Source organism: Cyanistes caeruleus, unplaced genomic scaffold (assembly GCF_971803275.1).
Source record: "Cyanistes caeruleus unplaced genomic scaffold, bCyaCae1.hap1.1 HAP1_SCAFFOLD_120, whole genome shotgun sequence".
Lineage (NCBI taxonomy): Eukaryota > Metazoa > Chordata > Aves > Passeriformes > Paridae > Cyanistes > Cyanistes caeruleus.
In genome coordinates, this window is record NW_028255919.1 from 374,099 (window position 1) to 395,830 (window position 21,732).

General features: G+C 51.5%; 1 protein-coding gene across 2 annotated transcripts in view; it reads left to right on the forward strand.

The window, feature by feature from the left end:
* LOC147646128 (uncharacterized) overlaps nucleotides 1–18,812 on the forward strand; it is a 251,303-nt gene extending 232,491 nt beyond the window's left edge. Inside the window, exons 1-2 of one of the 2 annotated variants that reach the window (XM_086873909.1) lie at nucleotides 9,305–9,661; nucleotides 16,721–18,812. In XM_086873909.1, coding sequence (XP_086730035.1) covers nucleotides 16,839–17,564 — 726 coding nt within the window. In that variant the 5' untranslated portion in view covers nucleotides 9,305–9,661; nucleotides 16,721–16,838 and the 3' untranslated portion in view covers nucleotides 17,565–18,812. Of the gene's footprint in view, nucleotides 1–9,304; nucleotides 9,662–16,720 lie in introns of those variants that run through there. The other variant, XM_086873910.1, reaches the window with a different exon arrangement.
* Nucleotides 18,813–21,732: the final 2,920 nt, after the last annotated feature.

A 21,732-nucleotide genomic window follows, 5' to 3' on the forward strand; every position in this document is an offset into this window, starting at 1 on the left:
GTTTCTGGAATTTGGTGGGGTTTTCAGAAGTTTAAGGGAATTTTCTGGAATTTTCTTGTAAAGTTGTGGTAATTTTCTTGAATTTTGTGGGATTTTGAGGAGACTTGAAGAATTGTGTGGGATTTTTCTTAGATTGCGTGGAAATTAGTGGAGATTTTGTGGGCTATTTCTGGAATTTGGTGGGCTTATGAGAAGATTTTGGGAATTTTGTGGATTTTTTCAGTAATTTTTTGAGGTGTTTCTGGAATTTGGTGGGATTTCTTTGGAATGTTTTGGAATTTTCTGGAATTTTGTGGGATTCTGAGGAGACTTGAAGAACTTTGAGTACATTTTTCTTAGATTGTGTGGAAATTAGTGGAGATTTTGTGGGATGTTTCTGGAATTTGGTAGGGTTATGAGAAGATTTTTTGAATTTGGTGGGATTGTTTTGGAATGTCGTGGTAATTTTCTTGAATTTTGTGGGATTTTGAGGAGCCTTGAAGAATTGTGTGGGATTTTTCTTAGATTTTGTGGGAATTTGTGGAGATTTTGTTGGATATTTCTGGAATTTGGTAGTCTTATGAGAAGATCTGGGTAATTTTGCTTATTTTTTCTGGAATTTTGTGAGATGTTTCTGGAATTTGGTGGGATTTCTTTGGAATGTTGAAAAATTGTCTGGAATTTTGTGGGATTTTGAGGAGACTTGAAGGAATTTGTGGGATGTATCTGGAATTTTTAGGATTTTTTTTGAATGTTGTGGAGTTTCTGTGGAATTTTGTGGGATATTGAGGAGACTTGATGAACTTGGAGGGATGTTTCTTAGGTTTAGTGGAAATTTGTAAAGATTGTGTGGGATGTATCTGGAATTTGGTGGGCTTATGAGAAGATTTTGGGGACCTCGTGGGGGTTTTTTTTGTAAGTTTGTGAGGTGTTTCTGAATTTGGTGGGATTGTTTTGGAATGTTGTGGTAATTTTCTGGAATTTTGTGGGATTTTGAGGAGCCTTGAAGAATTGTGTGTGGTTTTTCTTAGATTGTGTGGAAATTTGAGGCGATTTTGTGGGATATTTCTGGAATTTGGTGGGCTTATGAGAAGATATTGGGGGTTTTGTGGATTTTTTTCTGGAATTTTGCAGAGTGTTTCTGGAATTTGGTGGGGTTTTCAGAAGTTTAAGGGAATTTTCTGGAATTTTCTTGTAAAGTTGTGGTTATTTTCTTGAATTTTGTGGGATTTTGAGGAGCCTTGAAGAATTGTGTAGGATTTTTCTTAGATTGTGTGGAAATTTGTGGAGATTTTGTGGGATGTTTCTGGAATTTGGTGGGCTTATGAGAAGATTTTGGGAAATTCGTGCGGGTTTTTTTGCAAGTTTGTGGGGTGTTTCTGGAATTTTGTGGGATTTTGCGGAGCCTTGAAGAATTCTGTGGGATTTTTCTTTGTGCGGAAATTTGTGGAGATTTTTGTGGGATATTTCTGGAATTTGGTAGGCTTATGAGAAGATTTAGGGAATTTTGTGGATTTTTTTCTGGAATTTTGTGAGGTGTTTCTGGAATTTGGTGGGATTTTTTGGTAAAGTTGTGGTAATTTTCTGGAATTTTGTGGGATTTTGAGGAGACCTGAAGAATTTTGTGGGATTTTTCTTAGGTTTTGTGGAAATTTGTGAAGATTATGTGGGATATTTCTGGAATTTGGCAGGGTTTTGAGAAGATTTAGGGAATTTTGTGGGTTTTTTCTGGAATTTTTTGGAATGTTTCTGGAATTTGGTGGGATTTTGAGGAGACTTGAAGAATTTTGAGGGATTTTTCTTAGATTGCGTGGAAACTTGTGGAGATTTTTGTGGGATATTCCTGGAGATTTGTAAGGTTATGAGAAGATTTGGGTAATTTCGTGGGTTTTTTTCTGGAATTTTGTTCAATGTTTCTGGAATTTTGTGAGGTTATGAGGAGCCTTGGAGAATTTTGTGGGATTTTTCTTAGATTGTGTGGAAATTTGAGGCGATTTTGTGGGATATTTCTGGAATTTGGTAGGCTTATGAGAAGATTTAGGGAATTTTGTGGATTTTTTCTGGAATTTTTGAGGTGTTTCTGGAATTTGGTGGGATTTTTTTGGAATGTTGTTGCAGTTTTCTTGGATTTTGTGGGATTTTGAGGAGCCTTGAAGAATTGTGTGGGATTTTTGTTAGAATGTGTGGAAACTTGCGGAGATTTTGTTGGATATTTCTGGAATTTGGTAGCCTTATGAGAAGATCTGGGTAAGTTTGCTTATTTTTTCTGGAATTTTGTGAGATGTTTCTGGAATTTGGTGGGATTTCTTTGGAATGTTGAGGAATTGTCTGGAATTTTGTGTGATTTTGAGGAGCCTTGAAGAATTGTGTGGGATTTTTCTTATATTGCGTGGAAGTTTGTGGGGATTTTGTGGGCTATTTCTGGAATTTGGTAGGCTTATGAGAAGATTTTGGGAATTTTGTTGATTTTTTTGGAATGTTGTGGTAATTTTCTGGAATTTTGTGGGATTTTGAGGAGCCTTGAAGAATTGTGTGGGATTTTTCTTAGATTTTGTGGAAATCAGTGGAGATTTTTGTGGTGATTTTCTGGAATTTGGTGGGGTTTTCAGAAGGTTTAGGGAATTTTGTGGATTTTTTTGGAATGTTGTGGCAGTCTTCTTGGATTTTGTGGGATTTTGAGGAGCCCTGAAGAATTGTGTGGGATTTTTCTTAGACTGCGTGGAAATTTGAGGCGATTTTGTGGGATATTTCTGGAATTTGGTGGGCTTATGAGAAGATATTGGGGGTTTTGTGGATTTTTTTCTGGAATTTTGTGGGATGTTTCTGGAATTTGGTGGGATTTCTTTGGAATGTTTTGGAATTGTCTGGAATTTTGTGGGATTCTGAGGAGACTTGAAGAACTTTGAGTACATTTTTCATAGATTGCGTGGAAATTAGTGGAGATTTTGTGGGATGTTTCTGGAAATTGGTAGGGTTATGAGAAGTTTTTTGGAATTTGGTGGGATTTCTTTGGAATGTTTTGGAATTGTCTGGAATTTTGTGGGATTCTGAGGAGAGTTGAAGAATTTTCAAAGCCTTTTTCTTAGATTGCGTGGAAATTAGTGGAGATTTTGTAGGGTGTTTCTGGAATTTGGTGGGGTTATGAGAAGTTTAAGGGAATTTTCTGGAATTTTCTTGTAAAGTTGTGGTAATTTTCTTGAATTTTGTGGGATTTTGAGGAGACTTGAAGAATTGTGTGGGATTTTTCCTAGATTGCGTGGAAATTTGTGGAGATTTTGTGGGCTATTTCTGGAATTTGGTAGGCTTATGAGAATATTTTGGGAATTTTGTGGATTTTTTCTGGAATTTTTGAGGTGTTTCTGGAATTTGGTGGGATTTTTTTGGAATGTTGTGGAATTGTCTGAAATTTTGTGGGATTCTGAGGAGACTTGAAGAACTTTGAGAACATTTTTCTTAGATTGTGTGGAAATTAGTGGAGATTTTGTAGGGTGTTTCTGGAATTTGGTGGGGTTTTCAGAATTTTAAGGGTATTTTCTGGAATTTTCTTGTATAGTTGTGGTAATTTTCTTGAATTTTTTGGGATTTTGAGGAGCCTTGAAGAATTGTGTGGGATTTTTCTTAGATTGTGTGGAAATTTGTGGAGATTTTTTGGGATATTTCTGGAATTTGGTAGGTTTATGAGAAGATTTAGGGAATTTTGTGAATTTTTTTTCCGGAATTTTGCAAGGTTTTTCTGGAATTTTGTGCGATTTTGAGGAGTCTTGAAGAGTTTTGATGGGTTTTTCTTAGATTGTGCGGAAATTTATGGAGATTATGTGGGATATTTCTGGAATTTGGTAGGGTTTTGAGAAGATTTAGGAAATTTTGTGGGTGTTTTCTGCCATTTTTCGTCATTTTTTCTAGAATTTGGAGGGATGTTTCTGAAATTTTGTGATGTGTTTGTGTAATTTGGGTGATTGTCCTGGTTTAGGGTAAATTTTGGAGAAAACCTCCAGTGGGTTCCCCCCGGGAAGCAAACCCACGTGGCCCCTTTCTCCCACCCCCATCCAGTTCGGGAAGAGATTTCTCTGAGAGGAGTGGAAAAAACCTGTTTATTTCCCAGGCACAGCACTACCCAGCACAAAAATGAACGATATCAAATTACAAAACCTCTCGCCCTTCAGCAGAGATGAGGAACTTCAGAGGGTCTCTTTCCTGGGGGTGTTGGCTCTGTTATCAGTCCCTCTGGCGCTGGAAAATGCCGCTGCCCAGGCTGGGCTCCCGGTAGTCCAGGGGTGCTCCCGGTGCTCCCCCGAGCCCCCAGTCCAGAGCAGCTTCGATTCGTTTCAGGAAAAGGGAAAGAAAACAGTCCAGGAAGACCTCTCTGCTCCGGCTAGCTGGAAAGCCAAGGCGATCTGTGTCTTGTTGTCTGTCTGTGCTGTAGTCAAAACTCCCGATGCGGGGGGAGCAAGTGCAGTCTGATAACAGACTTGGTGCTTCTTTTCCACTCACTTTTACTCTCAGATGGAATTTTAAGAATACAGAACCTGTGTCTGGGTTAGGTGGACGAATGGGGATACAATTTAACATCATAATCAACCCAGGACACACGCCCACTGTGCTTTCCAGCTGCTTTGCTCCAGCTCCCCCCAAATCACCACGAATTCCACTGAACTGAAACAAATCCAAATCCTCGTGGGTCGGGACAAGGGCAGGGAGAGGTCACTCAGGGATCACCATCAGGGGCACAACAGCCCGACACGGGGAAATGCACTGAATTTAGGACTGAGCAAATCAGACCAGGAGAATGAGGATTAAAATCAATCTTGAGAAACACCTCCTCCCGCTCCTGAACTTTTCTGTCCGGGCCGCTGCTCGCGGGGCACAGAGAGGGGCCCGGCCTTGTCCCTCCAAACCTCCCTGGGAATCACCCCAGAGCCCTCAGCCTTCCTTGTGCCCATCCCCGGGGCCCCTTGTGGGCTCCCAATGGCTCCCGTGGCCCGCCCAGTCCATCCCAGTCACTCCCAGTCCATCCCAGCCTCTCCCAGTCCATCCCAGCCTCTCCCAGTCCATCCCAGCCTCTCCCAGTGACCCCGCCTGTCCATCTCGCCTCTCCGTGGATCTGCCGCCCCTCAGCCAATCAGAGCGCGCCTCCCTGATGACTCATCAGTTGCCGGGCAGGTCCACAAAGCCGAGAGCCCCGCGCTGGACTCGGCCTGCAAGCGCCGCGCGCTTCATTCCCAGTCCCTCCCAGTGCCACCACAGTCCCTCCCAGTGCCACCACAGTCCCGCCCAGTGCCACCACAGTCCCGCCCAGTGCCGCCACAGTCCCGCCCACTCCTTTTTAGCCATTCCCAGTCTATTCCTAGTTCATTCTCACTTCACTCCCAGACCTCCACGCCCTCATCCAGTGTCCCAGTATCCACTCTCATCTCTTTCAGTGCCATCCCAGTCCCTCCCTGTCCATTCCCAGTCCCTCTCAATGCCACACAACTCGTCTCCCATCTCTCCCAGTGCCCATCCCAGCGTGTCCATCTCGCTGGTGCCCTCCAGCTCCCAGCCCGGCCCCGGCCGCCTGCTCTGCTCCCTGATGGATTTCTCCCCTGCCCACATCCAGCTGAGCTGCTCCCAGGGCCAGCAGCAGCTCTCGGGCCACGTGCTGGCCACTGCCGTGCTCCCCAGCGGGGACTGGAGCCAGCAGCTCCTGGTGCTGCTGGAAACCGCCCCCGGCAATGCGGGCTCAGCTCCAGCTGCCAGGTGCAGCACGGCAGCCTGGAGCACGCCCTGAGCCGGCACTGGGGCACGGCCCGGCCCCCACAGCGCCGGGGGCAGCGGGGGAGGCACTGGGGGGGCCCAGAGGGGGATTGGGGTGTGCTGGGAGGAACTGGGAGGGAGTTAGAGATAGACTGGTTTAAACTGGGGAAGGGATTGAGGTGCTTAGGATGGCTGGGAAGGGGTTTGAAGAATGTTGGGGAGGGTGGGATGGGGTTCTGGGGGTCCTGGTGGACACTGGGAGGGAGTTTGGGGGTGCTGGGTGTCACAGGGAGGGATTTGAGTGAGCCTGGAGGGGCTGGAAGGAGATTGGGGATTGGAAAGCAGGGATTGGGATGAGGTTGGTTGTGCTGGGAAGAGACTGGGAGGAGTCTTGATGAGTCCTGCTGGTGCTGGAAGGGACTGGGAGAGGGTCTGGGGGTCCTGGGGCAGTGGGGGGAAATTGGGAGGGGGCTGTGGGATCCTGAGAGGACAGGAGGGGCTCTGCTGGGTTCTGAGGAGGCTGGGAAGAGACTGGCAGTGATTTACCAAAACAGCAATATTGATCCAGTATCAACATCAATCTGTTAATGGACAAAAAACTTCTCCAACAGTTTAAAGTTACAAAGTGGATGTTTAATCACAGCACTGGGCGAGTGCGGGAGTCACCCCTTAATACGCACTGCAAGTTGACGAAAGATTCCAGTGTGAATTTATTTACAAAAGTCTTGAATATCCAAAATACTAATACATATTAATACTAATACATATGCATAATGCTAACACTTCCCATTCCCCACTTTGGATTAAAATGCACTGTAATCAGTTTAAAATGTCATTACAACTGCGTGGTTGGCTCCCCAATTTGAGTAGGGGGTCGTTTTGGTGCGGAGGAGTCATCAGGAGATGAAGGAAAACCGCTCTTCCTCACTCTCACCTTTCTACCTTTACAATGGTTAACATTACAAATGACATTTGGTACAACTCCAATTTCCTCCCTTGTGACTTTGAAATGGGTTTCCAGATGTAAGGTCTGTGATCTTCCTGAACCCGTTTATCAGTTTCTCTTTTCTCATTATAAGCACATCTAAACAAACATACAATGACAAGTAATTTTTTACCTAAGTCTGAGATTCATTATCTCAAATCCTGCTTCTCACTTAATCATTAACTCTAACTAGCTCCAGCAAGGCCTGTCTCTAGCTGAGATCTCCAAATCTTCTAAAATACCTAATTTTTTAAAATTAGTTAGTCCAAAGGAGGTTCCAGAGGGTCCTGGGCAGGCTGGGGGAGACTGAGAGGGTCCTTTGAGGTACCTGTGGGGTCTGTGAGAGGTTTTGGGGGTCCTGACCTCTGCAGTTGCCCCAGGGACGCCATGAAATGCCACCTGCAGTAAGATGCTTACGGAGATTGGAGTCTCCATGCTGGGTTTCGTCTTCCTGGTTCTGGGGCTCAGCATCTACCTGAGCAATAATGTGAGACAGGGTCCCTAAGTTTGGATTTCCCCCCCCCAGAGCATGTGTGTTCCCTCAGGGCCCCCAAGCCCGGTGTCACCCCCTTTTCTCTGCCAACAGTGCTCCTGAGGCAGCGACAAAAGGTTCTCTAGGATTGAAAGTCAACAAATCCACTCTCCTCAAGGAATTCCCATTGTTGGTCTGTGTCCTGATGGATTTTCATTCCCCTGCTTTCATCCAGGTGCCCACAGGGAGCCAGGAAGATGTGGAGCCTCCCAGCCACATGTCTTCCCAACACGCATCACCAGGACCACGGATCACCAGGGCTCTGCCCAACGGGGGTCACTGGGGATCATCCAATGCCCATCCTCCCATGGGGGATGGAGCTGGAGCAGCGCACGAAGCTCTTCCCACACTCGGGGCACTCGCAGGGCTTCCCTTACTGGTGACTCCGTTGGTGTTGGGTCAAGTGAGAGCTCCGTGAGAAGCTCTTCCCACACTCGGGGCACTCGCAGGGCTTCCCTTACTGGTGACTCCGTTGGTGTTGGGTCAAGTGAGAGCTCCGTGAGAAGCTCTTCCCACACTGGGGACACTCGTAGGGCCTCTCCCCAGTGTGGATGCGCCGGTGCCTGACAAGGGTGGAGTTGCAGTTGAAGCCCTTCCCGCAGTCAGGGCAGCGGAAGGGCCTCTCGTCTGTGTGAATTCGCTCATGTAGGAGGACATGGGAGCTGCACTGAAACCTCTTCCCACACTGGGGACACTCGTTGGGCCTCTCCCCAGTGTGGATGAGCTGGTGTTTTCTCAGGTCAGAGCTCCACCCAAAGCTCTTCCCACATTCCAAGCAGGTGTAGGGCCATTCCCCAGTGTGGATCACCTGGTGTGCCCTCAGGTTGGACCTCTTGCTGAAGTACTTCCCACATTCCCCACACTTGTAGGGCTTTTCCCCAGTGTGAATCACCTGGTCCTGGATCAGCTCGCACCTGTACCTGAAACCCTTCCCACATTCCAAGCAGTTGCAGGGCTTCTCCCCACCATGAGGCTTCTCCCCCAGCTCTGAGCTCTGGCTGGATCTCTGGCCATGTTCCTGGCATAGGGGGGATCTTTCCTCCTCGCAGCTCCCTGGGCTGGGTTTGCAGACCCTTCTCATGCGGCTTCTCCAGGGCTTTTCCACCTCCTCCATCCAGCCATGGCTTAGGAATGAAAAATCCTGGTTTGGGGGAAAAAACAAGAGGAGAGCACTTTGGGCTGGGGGTACCGCCTTGCCCAAGGTGCTCTCAGGAAGTCAATGGGCATCTTGTGTCTGAAAGAACCTCCAGGACACCAAGATTCAGCACCAACATCCTCCAAACATCAAAAGAGATCAAAAACTTCCAAAACACCAAAAAGCTGATATCCTCCCAAAACAGAAAGATTCAGCCCCCACAAAAAAACAAAGCACCAACATTCAGCCCAATAAAGCTCAGAAACTCCAAGATTCAGCCCCGGGAAAATCGTGCATCTCCCTGCCCGGGCACTCGCTGCATGGGGGGGGTGAGGGGGGCAGTGAGGCCGGGCCGGAGCAGGGGGTGCCTGAGAGAGGCCCCGAGCCCGGCAGAAGCCCCTGCACAGCCATGCAAGTGGCTCCTGGCCGGACTCGGGGATCCCCCTGGCCATCCCCGCTGGAGCAGCCTGGTCCTGAGGGACTCTGGCCCCTGCGAGGGACCCCAGGCTGCAGCAGGACAAGGATTCCTGGCCCTCAGGGGGAGGCAGTGACATGACCTGACTGTGACCCCCATCCCTGTGCCTCTGGGCGGGGAGGGGGACGGAGAGGGGCACAAAGTTAAGCCCGGGAAGGAGGGACAGCTGGGGGGAAAGATGGATTTCCGTAGGAATTACTTTCCTTCTCGTTTTCTTGTTCTGACACGTTTGAGAATAAATTCAATTTAATTTCCTCAAGTCAGGTGTGCTGTGCCCGTGACCAAGGATTGAACTCTCCCCACCCTCATCCCGACCCCCGAGCCTTTCCTTGTGTGTTCTGCTCCCCGCCCGGGACAGGAAGGAGAGTCACAGAGTTTTGGCCTCGCTCCGGCATGCCCTGCTCCACCCCGGACACACCCCCAGCTCGCAGCGCCCTCAGCTCCCGGGCACCCCGAGCTCCCGGCGCTTCAGCGCAGCGGCGCTTCCTTGGCCTCCTGCCCGGGCCGGGCCCAGCGCCGGGGCCGCTCCTCAGCCCAGGGGGCCGAGAAATGGCCGAGCTCAGCCCAAGGCACGCGAGGCCGTGCCGTGTGCAGAGCCCGCCGCTGGCTGCGATTGGCTGCTTCTGCCGTCACTCGTGGCTCTGGCGCGCGCTGATTGGGCAGAGTGGGGACAAGCCCGGCCCTGCTGGCGCCCTCAGGGCGGCCGTGGGGCACGAGAGCCGCCATTGCCGGAGCGTCTGTGCGGGCCCGGCAGCGGCGGCAGCGGCGACCGGAGCCCGGTGAGGCGGCGGCGGAGCTCGGAGGCGGCCCCGGCCATCGCAGGTGGGAGCCGCGCTCGGTTCTGCGGGGGCTCGGGGCTCGCTGCGGGCCCGGGAGGGGGCGGCAGGGGGCTGTGGCGGGTGGCTTGTGCCGTGGCCGGCCCGTGTTGGCCCTGGGCTGAGGGCGCTGCGGGAGCGGCTGCCCGCGGTCTCCTTGCCGCTGGGGCCTCGGCAGGAGGCGGTGGCGGAGCAGCGCTGGCTCGTCCCGCTTCGTGTCGGGAGGCCGGAGGTGGCTGCGCTGGGCCCGGGGCCGGGCGGGAAAATTCCCGGCGCCAGAGGTTTGTGTGGCCCAAGGAGCCAGAGGAGTGGTGTGCAAGTGACTTTATTGCTGCCCAAAGGGAGAGGCCATGGGGCATTTGCCGTGCGCTCTCTCCAGTTGTTGGAGGACGCGGCCTCGTTTTTGTCCTGATTTTCCCGGCCGCATGTCCCTGTCCCTTTGCCCAACACTGGCCGAGGTGCTTGGAAGGTTCAGCCTTCCCGATCTGCCTGCTGCATGTCCTTTTTGTATAACACCCGATATTCCTGTCTCTGTGAAGTGTTTGTTCTTCTGGAAGTTCAGGAATGTAGCGGGACTTGGTCTGAACAGCAGTCCTTGTCAATTAGTAACATTTTCTGAAACTGGTGATTTCTCCCATTGCTTCCTTATGTACAAGTCCCTGGCCCTATCTCCAAGCAGATTTTCTCATGGTCTCTGTTTTTTCTTCCTGGGTGTTCTTTGTTTTTGGGGTTGCTCTCAGTGCCCTCATTCTCTGTCCTTTTGTAGCCGTTTGTGGCTCAGGAGGCCTGGCTGCCACCTGCATCCCCTTGCTCAGCTGCTGAATGAGCTGCACTCAGCAAGGTGTGGTGCATGGTAAAAAGATGAGAGTTGCTGTAGCACATGAGAGGAGAAACAGCATTTGTTTAACCCATGGTCTGCGAGGGAACCACAAAAGTGTGTCCCATTCCCATCCTTTCCAGGTCAAGTATATGAGTTGCTTTGGTATTTCCTTTGTTATCTGTTTTACTACTTTTCCATTGCCATCTGTTTTCCATCAGCAGTTTGAGTTACGTAACTTTTCCCAAACCTCTCCTTTTTCTACTAAAAGGTAATCTGATCCCATCCCATGGTGAAATGTTGTGTTCCTCATCTGAGTGGATTGGTTGGGGGGAAGGTCAGGAGCTGGAGCTGTGTGGTTGGTTATTATTTCAATGGCATCCTGTAATCTAATTATCCCATTGAAATGAGAAATGGTTTCTCTGGTACCTGATGTGAATTCATCAGGGTTCCCAGGGTCTGGTCCATGGTGTTGCAGGATTTGTTCTGGTGGTCGTTCATCTTTTCCCCATTTCTGGGTGCTCCCTCTAGCCAGGGCTGCATCAATTGTCAGCTTTTCTCTCATGAAATCATCACATACGTGGATTCCCAACTGATTTCCCTGAACTTGTGGCAGCAAATAAACCCCAATGGTCTGATACCCAAAGCCCCTGGGCCATTGTGCAGGCTTTGGGCCATCAGTGTTCATTTGCATTTCTAAAGCTCCTCTCCTGGCTACCTGGAACAAAGCTTCTCTTTCTGGGCAGCTGGGGGTGATTCAAGTGTTCTCCCCACTTCCCTGCTGGTGCCTTCTTTGCCGATTTTCTTTTTTTGACAAAAAAAATATTCTATTAGTGGTTTACGAGTTAAAGGGCCACCTTTTAAGCTTTTCTAGTTTTTCAAAATACATCTTAAATGTGAACATAAGATAACCCATACCATCCTTTTGCCATCAGTATGGGCCACATACAAACATAAAAAGAGAAATTACAAAGCAATCAAGTATTTTCTTTTTATTCAACTAGGACTAAAAACTGATTCTCACAACACTGGCCCAAACAGAACCCACAATATGGAAATAAAATTATTATGAAAAAATATTCTAATGGTGTAATCCCTTCACTGAAACTGTGAAAAGCAAAAACTCTTCAACAATGTCTTTAGAGAAATAAGGCATTACTTGATTCTGGCCAGAATGTGCAACAGGAATAATTTCATGCACACTTAGGCTGGGTGTGCAGAGAAAATCATCCCATGACACATGAGTTTGACTAATTTTTTCCTAAATTTATACATTCTGACCCCATAGAAATCCATTGGTTTAATGTTCATTGGTTTGAAGGTGTGGAGTTGTTAGGATTTGGTTTCCTGTTGCACCGGGATTTCTGTGCCTCTGATGTGAATTAGGTGGGCACTCCTGGATTTTCTGCTCAGCCTTTTCCAGACCAGGTGTCTCCAGCTGTGCCTGGGGCAGTGTCTGGGGTAAGATGTTGGTTGATGTTTGCTGCTGGGTGCTGATGTTTTGTTGCTGGTCGTTATCTTGGGGGGAATCTTTTGGGCTATTCCCAGTCTGTTGAGATGTTAATTTCATCTCTGCTGAGTGGTGGAACATCCCTTAAAAAAACCTTTAAATTTCCTTTCCCCAAGGCAAAGGCAAACCAAGTCCCTTTAGAGAAATAAGATTTGAAGCCATTTTCAAGTTGGTCTATTTTGCCAGCAGCGAATCCCAGGCAGGGCAGAGTGTGAGTGGAATTGAGAGGCAGAGTGGAATTGTCCCGGTGCCTTCCCCAGCAGCTGTGGCGAGGGCAGGCACAGAAAGGCCTGAAGCTGCAAGAGTGAGAGCAAGGATTGTCCCGCAGTGGCTGGAGATGGCAAAGGAGGGTGGCCAGGCCGAGGATTTGAGCAGAGGATCTGTGGGCAGGCCCAGGGGCTTCCCCCGCTGGGGAGCCCTGGCTGCTGCTGCGTTGCCTTCAGTGCAGGCTCAGGGGTGGCCTGTTTAATATTCCCTTGCAATTCAGATTTCTGAGTCTGGAAGAGCCATGGCTGGGGCATCAATCATTTTATTATTTTCATTTTGTTAAGTTTTGTTCTCTTTCTTATGTCCACCCCATAACATTGAGGCTATCTGGGGATTAAAAGTTCACACAATGTTCTGGCTAGAAGAGAGAATCCTCAATCCAGCTCCTGCAATTCCCTGTTAATTGTAAGAATTGCTGCAGCTCCATTTTAGTCCAGGGTCACATTATTTCTGAGATTTCCTGGACCCTCTCAGGGTCAATACAAGACAAAGCTTCTGTCAATATAGGTCCCAAATATTTAACCATTTTCTCTACCGTTTGCCCTTTCTTTTTTTTCAGATACTCAAAGCTGTTTTTTAGCCTGAAAATGAAGCCATTTCACAGAGGCTTCCTCTGCCTCTTCTCCTTGTCCTCCTGACTGGATCAAGTCATCCACATCCTGCATTAAGCCAGTCCCTGGGGGTGAGGTCAATTCCTTTGGTATTTCCTGCAAGGCTTGCCCCAATCAGGCCGGTGCTTCCGTGCATCCCTGCAGAAGGACCGTCCATGTCTTGAGAATTTTCCCTTCTAGCTCTTGTTGCCAGCCCAAGGCAGAATTGTGTTTGCATCCTCTGGAAGTGGGCAGATCCCCAGAAAGCATCTTTTGCATCAAGTTGTGAATGGCAGCAGTGTGAGGAGGGCACCTGGTTGAGGCTGGTGTAAGGATCTGAGAGTGTGGGGTGTCTCGGTTTCATCATCTCATTTCTTCTTCTTGGGTCCTGCAGCATTCTGTGGATTCCATTGGATTTCTTGTTTGGCAGGATAGGAGCATTCTAGGGAGCCATCCCTGGCTCCCCAAGTCGTGCCTTGAGCAGGACTCCCAGACAGGCTGTGAGCCCTTCCTTCCCTCCCTTGGAACAGGGGATTGCTTTTGGACACCTCTTGTCCTGGTTGCTTCAGGGAAATTTGGAGAGGCTCCATATCTAATTTTGCCAGTTTCTCTGGGTCTGCCCACACTTGTGGGTTCACTTCAGCCATGGCTCTGCCAGACATTTGACACAGAGGTACAACAGAACCAGCCTCTGTATCACCTTTTGCAACATTAATCTGCATTCCCCGTTTAGCCATCAAATCCCTTCCCAGTAAATTACAATCACAACTGTGAGCAAAGAAAAATTCCTGCATTTTAAACCCATCCTCCACATCTGCTAATAGTGGCTGAATAAAAGTCAACCACTCATCTTTCTCACTTAGTGCCTTATTAATTAAAATATACCTTAACAATTTTCCCCCTTAGGTGTGAGGTTCTGAGTGGATAGAGAGGCCCCTGTGTCCATCAGGAAAGGTCTCCTCTGGATCCAGAGCCACCCTGGATGTTCCCAAGGGCTGCAGTGTGGTGGGTCCCTGGTGGAATGGGAGCTGTGCCACCGCTAAGAATGCGTGTCCATCAAGGGCTGGACTTGCTGGTGCTGAGGGTGCTGCTGTCTGTGCTTGCAGTGTCCTTGTGCCCTGCAGCTGGAAGGCTGATTCCTTGCCAGGGGCTGTTTGGGTGGGCTGTGCCCTGGCCAGGAGGGCAATGCCTGTGCCAGGTGCTTGTGGCCGAGGGTGTCCCCTGGGTGCTGGGGCCCCCTTGGGCCCTGGGCTTGATCCCTCAGGGGCTGTAGGAAGTGTGCCATGGCCTTTGCCTTCAGCTTGGCCTTTTGCTCATCCCTTGCTGCATTCAGCTGCTGAGCCTTTGTGAGCAAGTGCTGCAGGGGCTTCTTCTGTCGCTGCTGCAGCCCCCCTCAGTGCCTGTGGGTGCTCATCCTGTGGCAGCTGCTGAGCTTTCTGCAAAATCCTTCCTGTCTCCAGGGACCCAGCAGGAAATGCTTAAAAGATCATGTGGATCCTTGCAGGTCTAATCGCCATTTGTGAGCTGTTCCTTCCTCGTGCTGGCTGTGCTGAGGCTCCCCTCCCCAGCCCGTATCCCAGAGCCGGTCCCTGTCCTGCCGCAGTGTCCAAAGGCGGCCCCCCCGGCGGGCAGGGCCGGCAGCTCCACGGGGCCGGGCAGCGGCCGGGGCGTCCCGCAGCCTCCTGGGGGCCGGGGGCCACTGCCGGCCCTGCCCGGGGGGTGCTGGGCTCAGGCAGCGCCCGGCGCTGAGCCCCGGCTGCCCCACAGCCCCGGCCCGGCCCCACAGCTCCCCACAGGCCCCCAGCCCGTGCTCCCGGTGCCGCAGCTCTGCGCCCGCTCCTGCCGCTCCCAGCTCAGAGAAACCCCCTGAAATCCTCACCTCCTTGTTTTCCTGTCCTGGAAAACTGGGATACAAAGGATCTGAGTAAGCAAGCAAATTTGGAGGATGAGACCCTTCTGAAACACATCCCAATCCTCAGTATTTTTCTCTTCCTCTTTTCCATTATCCTTTTTCTTATCCCATGGATTCCTCCTCCTGCTTCTTGCCTTAAGCACATTCCTGCACACTCCCCTTCAGCCAATCCCTTCCCAGCACACCAACACCATCCATCCCCTGTTGTCTAAATGCCTTCTGGACTTCCCTTCTTGCCCCCCTGGGTGTCCATGTCCTTAATTCCCTCCGGGAGAATGTGCAAACGACCTCCACATGCTCCCAAGGGACCCTTGAGAGATATTTTGGGATCCTCATCCCTTTTGCTGGGACCCCATTGTGGCTTTCCCTTTTGTCCCCTCCCTGGGTGCCCTGCCATGTTCACTCCCTGAAGATGCCACTGTAGTCACTGCTGAGATTTTCAGTGCTCTCTCCCTGCCGACTCTTGAGAGCCGCCCTGATCCGTCCCTCGTCTGTCTCCTGCTCACTCTCGGGTACCCAATCAATCCCCGGTGCCGCCGCCAGCCGAGGGAGCCGATCCCCCAAACTGGGTGAGGCCCCTTCAGCTGCACTCACTGCCCGCCGGCCCGGACGGTGGAAGGAATTGCGGAGGAGCCCCAAGGTGTGTGGAAAAATTGACATCCCCACAGGTTTCTGTCCACAAGGAAGACAGAGGAGTCCTGTAACAGTAATTTCATTCATAAAAATAGGGCGAGGCCATGGGACATTTCCCATGGGGTCTCTCCAATTATTGGAGGACACAGCCTCCTTTTCATCCTAATTTTCTTGGTCACATCTCCCTCTCCCTTTCCCCATTGGCTGAAGTCCTGGAGAGGCACAGACTTCCCAATGCACCTCCCACATACCCCCTTAATATGTACCTCACTTTTGTATAGCTAAGGATATTGATGGCTGTCTTAAGTCTTTGTTGTTCTTCTAGAAGTTGATGAATTTAGCAGGACCTCGGCTGAGCAGCAGTCTGTGTCATCAATTAATAACATTTTGTGCAGCTGATGGCTCCTCCTGTCACTTCCTTATGTCCACGTCCCTGGCCCTATGTGCAATGAGGTTGAGGGGATCAGTTTGTAAAGAGGCTTTGTTGTTGTTCCTTTGCTGGGGTTCCCCCGTTTTGGGGCCATCCCCCCTGGAGCAGGGTGTCCCCCCTTGGTGCAGGCGCAGGGCTCAGGCAGGGCTGAGCCAATCAGAGCGCGCGGCGCTGATGACTCATCAGTGTCCAGGCAGAGCCGCAGCTGCCAGCGTTCCCCAGCTGGAGCCCAGCTGCGCCCCTCCCCCCCGGGCCTTGGCGCCCCCCTGGAGGGGAATTTGGGGAGGTGGGAGGGGGGAGCGCCAAGGCCGGGCCCCCCCGCGCTGTGGTGGCGGGAGCGGCTGCAGTGGGGAGCGAGTGCGGGCGGAAGCGGCCGAGAGCCCAGCGCTGCCCCAGGCCGAGCTGGCCCAGCTGCATCCGTGCCCCTGCGGTGGGATGCTGTGGGACTGGGGGGGAAGAGGGAGGCGGCAGTGGGTGCTGGGCCTGGGGGCAGGAGGAGAAGGGAAGGAGAAGCAGGGTTGAAGAACAAAACGGTCTAAGGATTCACGTGGGAGGAGCAGGTGCAGGAGGAGGAGAAATAGTAGGAGGAAGAGGAGTGGGAGGAAGAGTAGGGCCACAGGAGGAGGTGGGAGAGAACGAAGAGGAAGCAGGACAACGTTCCATTCTCCCTGTATGTGCAGTTCCAGGAGTGTTGCCCTGGAGGTGACTGGGGAGGGGATCCACGATTTTGATGGGGCTGAATCTTGGTGTTTCTGAACTTTTTTGGGCTAAATATTGGTGCTTTGTTTTTTTGCAGGGGCCGAATCTTTGTATTCTGGAGCAGGTTTTTCCTGAATTTGGTGTTTGGGTAGTTTTTCATCATTGTTTTCTTGTTTGGGCTGAATCTTGGTGCTTTGCTTTGTTACAGACACAAGATGCCCAATGACTTCCTGAGATGAACTTGGGCATGGAGGAACCCCCAGTCCAAGGCGCTCTCCTCTCCTTTTCCTCCTAACCAGGAATTTTCATTCCCAAACTGTGTCCAGATGGCAGAGGAGGAGAAAAAGCCCCAGAGATCCTGCATGAGGAGGGGCTGGAAACCCAGTCCAGGGAGCTGCGAGGAGGAAAGATCCCCCCAGTGCCAGGAACACGGCCAGAGATCCAGCCGGAGCTCAGAGCTGGGGGAGAAGCCCCACAAGTGCTTGGAATGTGGGAAGGGCTTCAGAAAGAGATCCCACCTGATCGAGCACCAGAGGATCCACACTGGTGAAAAGCCCTATGGGTGTGGAGAATGTGGGAAGAGCTTCAGCCAGAGCTCCAGCCTGAGGAATCACCAGAAGATCCACATGAGAGAACAACACTATGAGTGTGGGAAATGTGGGAAGAGCTTCAGAAATATCTCTGACCTGATGAGACACCAGGTGATCCACACAGGGGAACGGCCCTACACCTACTTGGAATGTGGGAAGAGCTTTGGGTGGAGCTCCAACCTGAGGAAACACCAGCGCATCCACACTGGGGAGAGGCCCTATGAGTGTCCTGAGTGTGGGAAGAGGTTTCAGACCAGCTCCAATGTCCTCAAACATGAGCGGATTCACACAGACGAGAGGCCCTTCCGCTGCCCCGACTGCGGGATGAGCTTCAAACGCAACTCCCACCTCATCAGGCACCGGCGCATCCACAGTGGGGAGAGGCCCTACGAGTGTCCCCAGTGTGGGAAGAACTTCTCACGGAGCTCTAACTTGACCCGACACCAACGTAGGCACCAGTAAGGGAAGCCCTGTGAGTGCCCCGAGTGCGGGAAGAGCTTCGTGCGCTGCTCCAGCTCCATCCCCCATGGGAGGATGGGCGTTGGATGATCCCCAGTGACCCCCGTTGGGCAGAGCCCTGGTGATCCGTGGTCCTGGTGATGCGTGTTGGGAAGACACCTGGCTGGGAGGCTCCACATCTTCCTGGCTCCCTGTGGGCACCTGGATGAAACAGGGGAATGAAAATTCAACAGGATACAGAATGACAATGGGAATTGTTGACTTTGAATCTTCAAGAACCTTTTGCCTCAGGAGCTGTGTGGGCAGAGAAAAGGGGGTGACACCGGGCTTGGGGGCCCAGAGGTGAGCACAAACGCTCTGGGTGAGGGAGACACGACCCCAGAACCCTCCCTCACCTTCCTGCGCAGGCAGAAGCCGAGCCCCAGTGCCAAGAAGACGAAGCCCAACACTGAGACTCCAATCCCCATCAGCATCTTGCGTTGGGCAGCGTTTGATGGCATCCCTGGGGCATCTGCAGAGGTCAGGACCCCCAAAACCTCTCACAGACACCCCAAGCCCCTCCAAGGACCCTCCCAGTCTCCCCCAGCCTACCCAGGACCCTCTGAAACCTCTGGAGTCACTAATTTTAAACAATTAAGAATTTTAGAAAAATTAGGGATCTTGGCTAGAGATAGGCCTTGCTGGAACTAGTTCGAGTTAATGATTAAGTGAGAAACAGGATTTGAGATAATGAATCTCGGACTTAGATAAAAAATTACTTTTCATTGTATGTTTGTTCAGCTGTGCTTATAATGAGAAAAGAGAAACTGATAAACGGGTTCAGGAAGATCACAGACCTTACATCAGGAAACCCATTTCCAAGTCACAAGGGAGGAAACTGGAGTTGTACCAAATGTCATTTGTAATGTCAACCATTGTAAAGGTAGAATGGTGAGAGTGAGGAAGAGCGGTTTTCCTTCATCCCTTGATGAACCCTCCTCACCAAAACGACCCCCTCCTCAAATTGGGGAGCCAACCATGCAGGCGTAATGACATTAAAATCATTACCATGAATTCTAATCCGAAGTGGAACATGGGAGGTGCTAGCATTATGCATATGCATTAGTATTAATATGTATTAGTATTTTGGATATTTAAGACTTTTGTAAATAAATGGACACTGGAATCTTTTGTCAACTTGCAGTGCGTATTAAGGGGTGACTCCCGCACTCGCCCAGTGCTGTGATTAAACATCCACTTTGTAACTTTAAACTGTTGGAGAGGTTTTTTGTCCATTAACAGATTGATGTTGATACTGGATCAATATCGCTATTTTGGTAAATCACTGCCAGTCTCTTCCCAGCCTCCCCAGGACCCAGCAGAGCCCCTCCTGTTCCTCTCAGGATCCCACAGCCCCCTCCCAATTTCCCCCCACTGCCCCTGGACCCCCAAACCCTCTCCCAGTCCCTTCCCAGGCCCACCAGGACTCATCAAGACTCCTCCCAGTCTCTTTCCAGCACAACCAACCTCATCCCAATCCCTGCTTTCCAATCCCCAATCTCCTTCCAGCCCCTCCAGGCTCACTCAAATCCCTCCCAGTGACACCCAGCACCCCCAAACTCCCTCCCAGGGTCCACCAGGACCCCCAGAACCCCATCCCACCCTCCCCAACATTCTTCAAACCCCTTCCCAGCCATCCTAAGCACCTCAATCCCTTCCCCAGTTTAAACCAGTCTATCTCTAACTCCCTCCCAGTTCCTCCCAGCACACCCCAATCCCCCTCTGGGCCCCCCCAGTGCCTCCCCCGCTGCCCCCGGCGCTGTGGGGGCCGGGCCGTGCCCCAGTGCCGGCTCAGGGGGTGCTCCAGGCTGCCGTGCTCCACCTGGCAGCTGGAGCTGAGCCCGCAATGCCGGGGGCGGTTTCCAGCAGCACCAGGAGCTGCTGGCTCCAGTCCCCGCTGGGGAGCACGGCAGTGGCCAACACGTGGCCCGAGAGCTGCTGCTGGCCCTGGGAGCAGCTCAGCTGGATGTGGGCAGGGGAGAAATCCATCAGGGAGCAGAGCAGGCGGCCGGGGCCGGGCTGGGAGCTGGAGGGCACCAGCGAGATGGACACGCTGGGATGGGCACTGGGAGAGAGTGGAGAGGAGTGGTGTGGCATTGGGAGGGACTGGGAATGGACAGGGAGGGACTGGGGTGGCACTGAAGAGATGAGAGTGGATACTGGGACACTGGAAGTAAGTGCGGAGGTCTGGGAGTAAAGTAGGAATGAACTCGGAGTAGACTGGGAATGGGCTAAAAAGGAGTGGAAGGGACTCTGGGTCCACAGGGCGGAACTGTGGTGGCACTGGGCGGGACTGTGGTGGCACCGAGAGGGACTGTGGTGGCACTGGGAGGGACTGTGGTGGCACTGGGAGGGACTGTGGTGGCACTGGGCGGGACTGTGGTGGCACTGGGCGGGACTGGGAATGAAGTGCGCGGCACTGGGTGGCCGAGTCCAGCGCGGGGCTCTCGGCTCTGTGGATCTGCCCGGCAACTGATGAGTCACCAGAGAGACGCGCTCTGATTGGCTGAGGGGCGGCAGATCCACGGAGAGGCGAGATGGACAGGCGGGGTCACTGGGAGTGACTGGGATGGACTGGGAGAGGCTGGGATGGACTGGGAGAGCCACGGGAGCCATTGGGAGCCCACAAGGGGCCCCGGGGATGGGCACACGGAAGGCTGAGGGCTCTGGGGTGATTCCCAGGGAGGTTTGGAGGGACAAGGCCGGGCCCCTCTCTGTGCCCCTCGAGCAGCGGCCCGGACAGAAAAGTTCAGGTGCGGGAGGAGGTGTTTCTCAAGATTGATTTTAATCCTCATTCTCCTGGTCTGATTTGCTCAGTCCTAAGTTCAGTCCATTTCCCCATGTCGGGCTGTTGTGCCCCTGATGATGATCCCTGAGTGACCTCTCCCTGCCCTTGTCCCGACCCACGAGGATTTGGATTTGTTTCAGTTCAGTGGAATTCGTGGTGATTTGGGGGGAGCTGGAGCAAAGCAGCTGGAAAGCACAGTGGGCTTGACAGGGACTGAACCAGGGCAGGAGTTGGGGCTGCCTCGAGTGAGCTCTCACAGTGTGAACCTTCATGGGGTCTTTCTAAGGGAATTTTGTTGAAGTTTGACATTGATTATTAAAAAGCAGAGTCACAAGGGGCGCTCTGCTTTCAGCTTGAAATGAGGGGATGGAACGTGGGCACTGGGACTTCCATAACCTCAAGTTGTTCCTTGATGCTGGACACTTTAGCTTTGGCAATCTGAAGCCCTTCAGCAGCAATGTCTCTGCCACCCCCTGGTTTCTGGCTCAGACCCAGCTCACAGCTTGGACAAGGTCTGGGCTTTGTCCTCTTGAGCTTCGGGAGCCTCCCGGGAAGCACCAGCCCTCCCCAGCCCACCCTTGGGAGCACTTTTTCTTTTCTCTCTCCTGACAATTTTATCCCCAAAACTGCCGTGGGAACGTTGTATCCAAGCACATCCTCCAGCGCTGCACTTTCCTCCTGTGAATTCCCTGTGCAGGGAATGTGGCTGTGCTTTTCCCTGCTCTGTTCACTGACAAACAACCCTGAGCCCGTGGGACTGTCAGAGCTCCTCCATGCCATGAAATCAGGTTGTGTTTCTTATGGCATGTTCTGGAGGAGCTTTTCTTGGTGTGTCTTGTGCTGCTGGAAATGACACAAGAGCCAGGAGGGAACAGAAGCTGCTGCTGCCCGTTGGCTCAGGGCCAGGGAACCAAGTTGTGCTCCCAGGCAGTTGGGCCCTGCTGGAAGCAGAGCCGCGTTTCCCTTGAGCAGCTCAAGCTTGTGACAGCTCCAAACAGGAAACCTCAGCAGAAAACTCTTCCTCCAAACTCAGCTGCTTTCCCTCCTGCAGCTGTTTGGGAAAGAGCCTCAAAGCACAGACTCTGCTGGGAGCCATTGGTGCATTTCCTCCCTCCCGGCAGCAGCAGCTCCTGAGCCCTTCACGGGCTCCTGGCCCTTCCCAAACCCTTCAGCTCCCTTGGAACTCTCAGCAGGCACTAACATATGCATTTCTTTCATATTTAAACTGCATTTAAACTTCTCTTTTTCTCTCCTCTCTATCTTTTTAATCTCCTCTTTATCTCCTTTAATCCCGTCAGCACCAGTAGGATGGGGCTGGAGTCTTGGGGTGGGTGTGGGATGAAC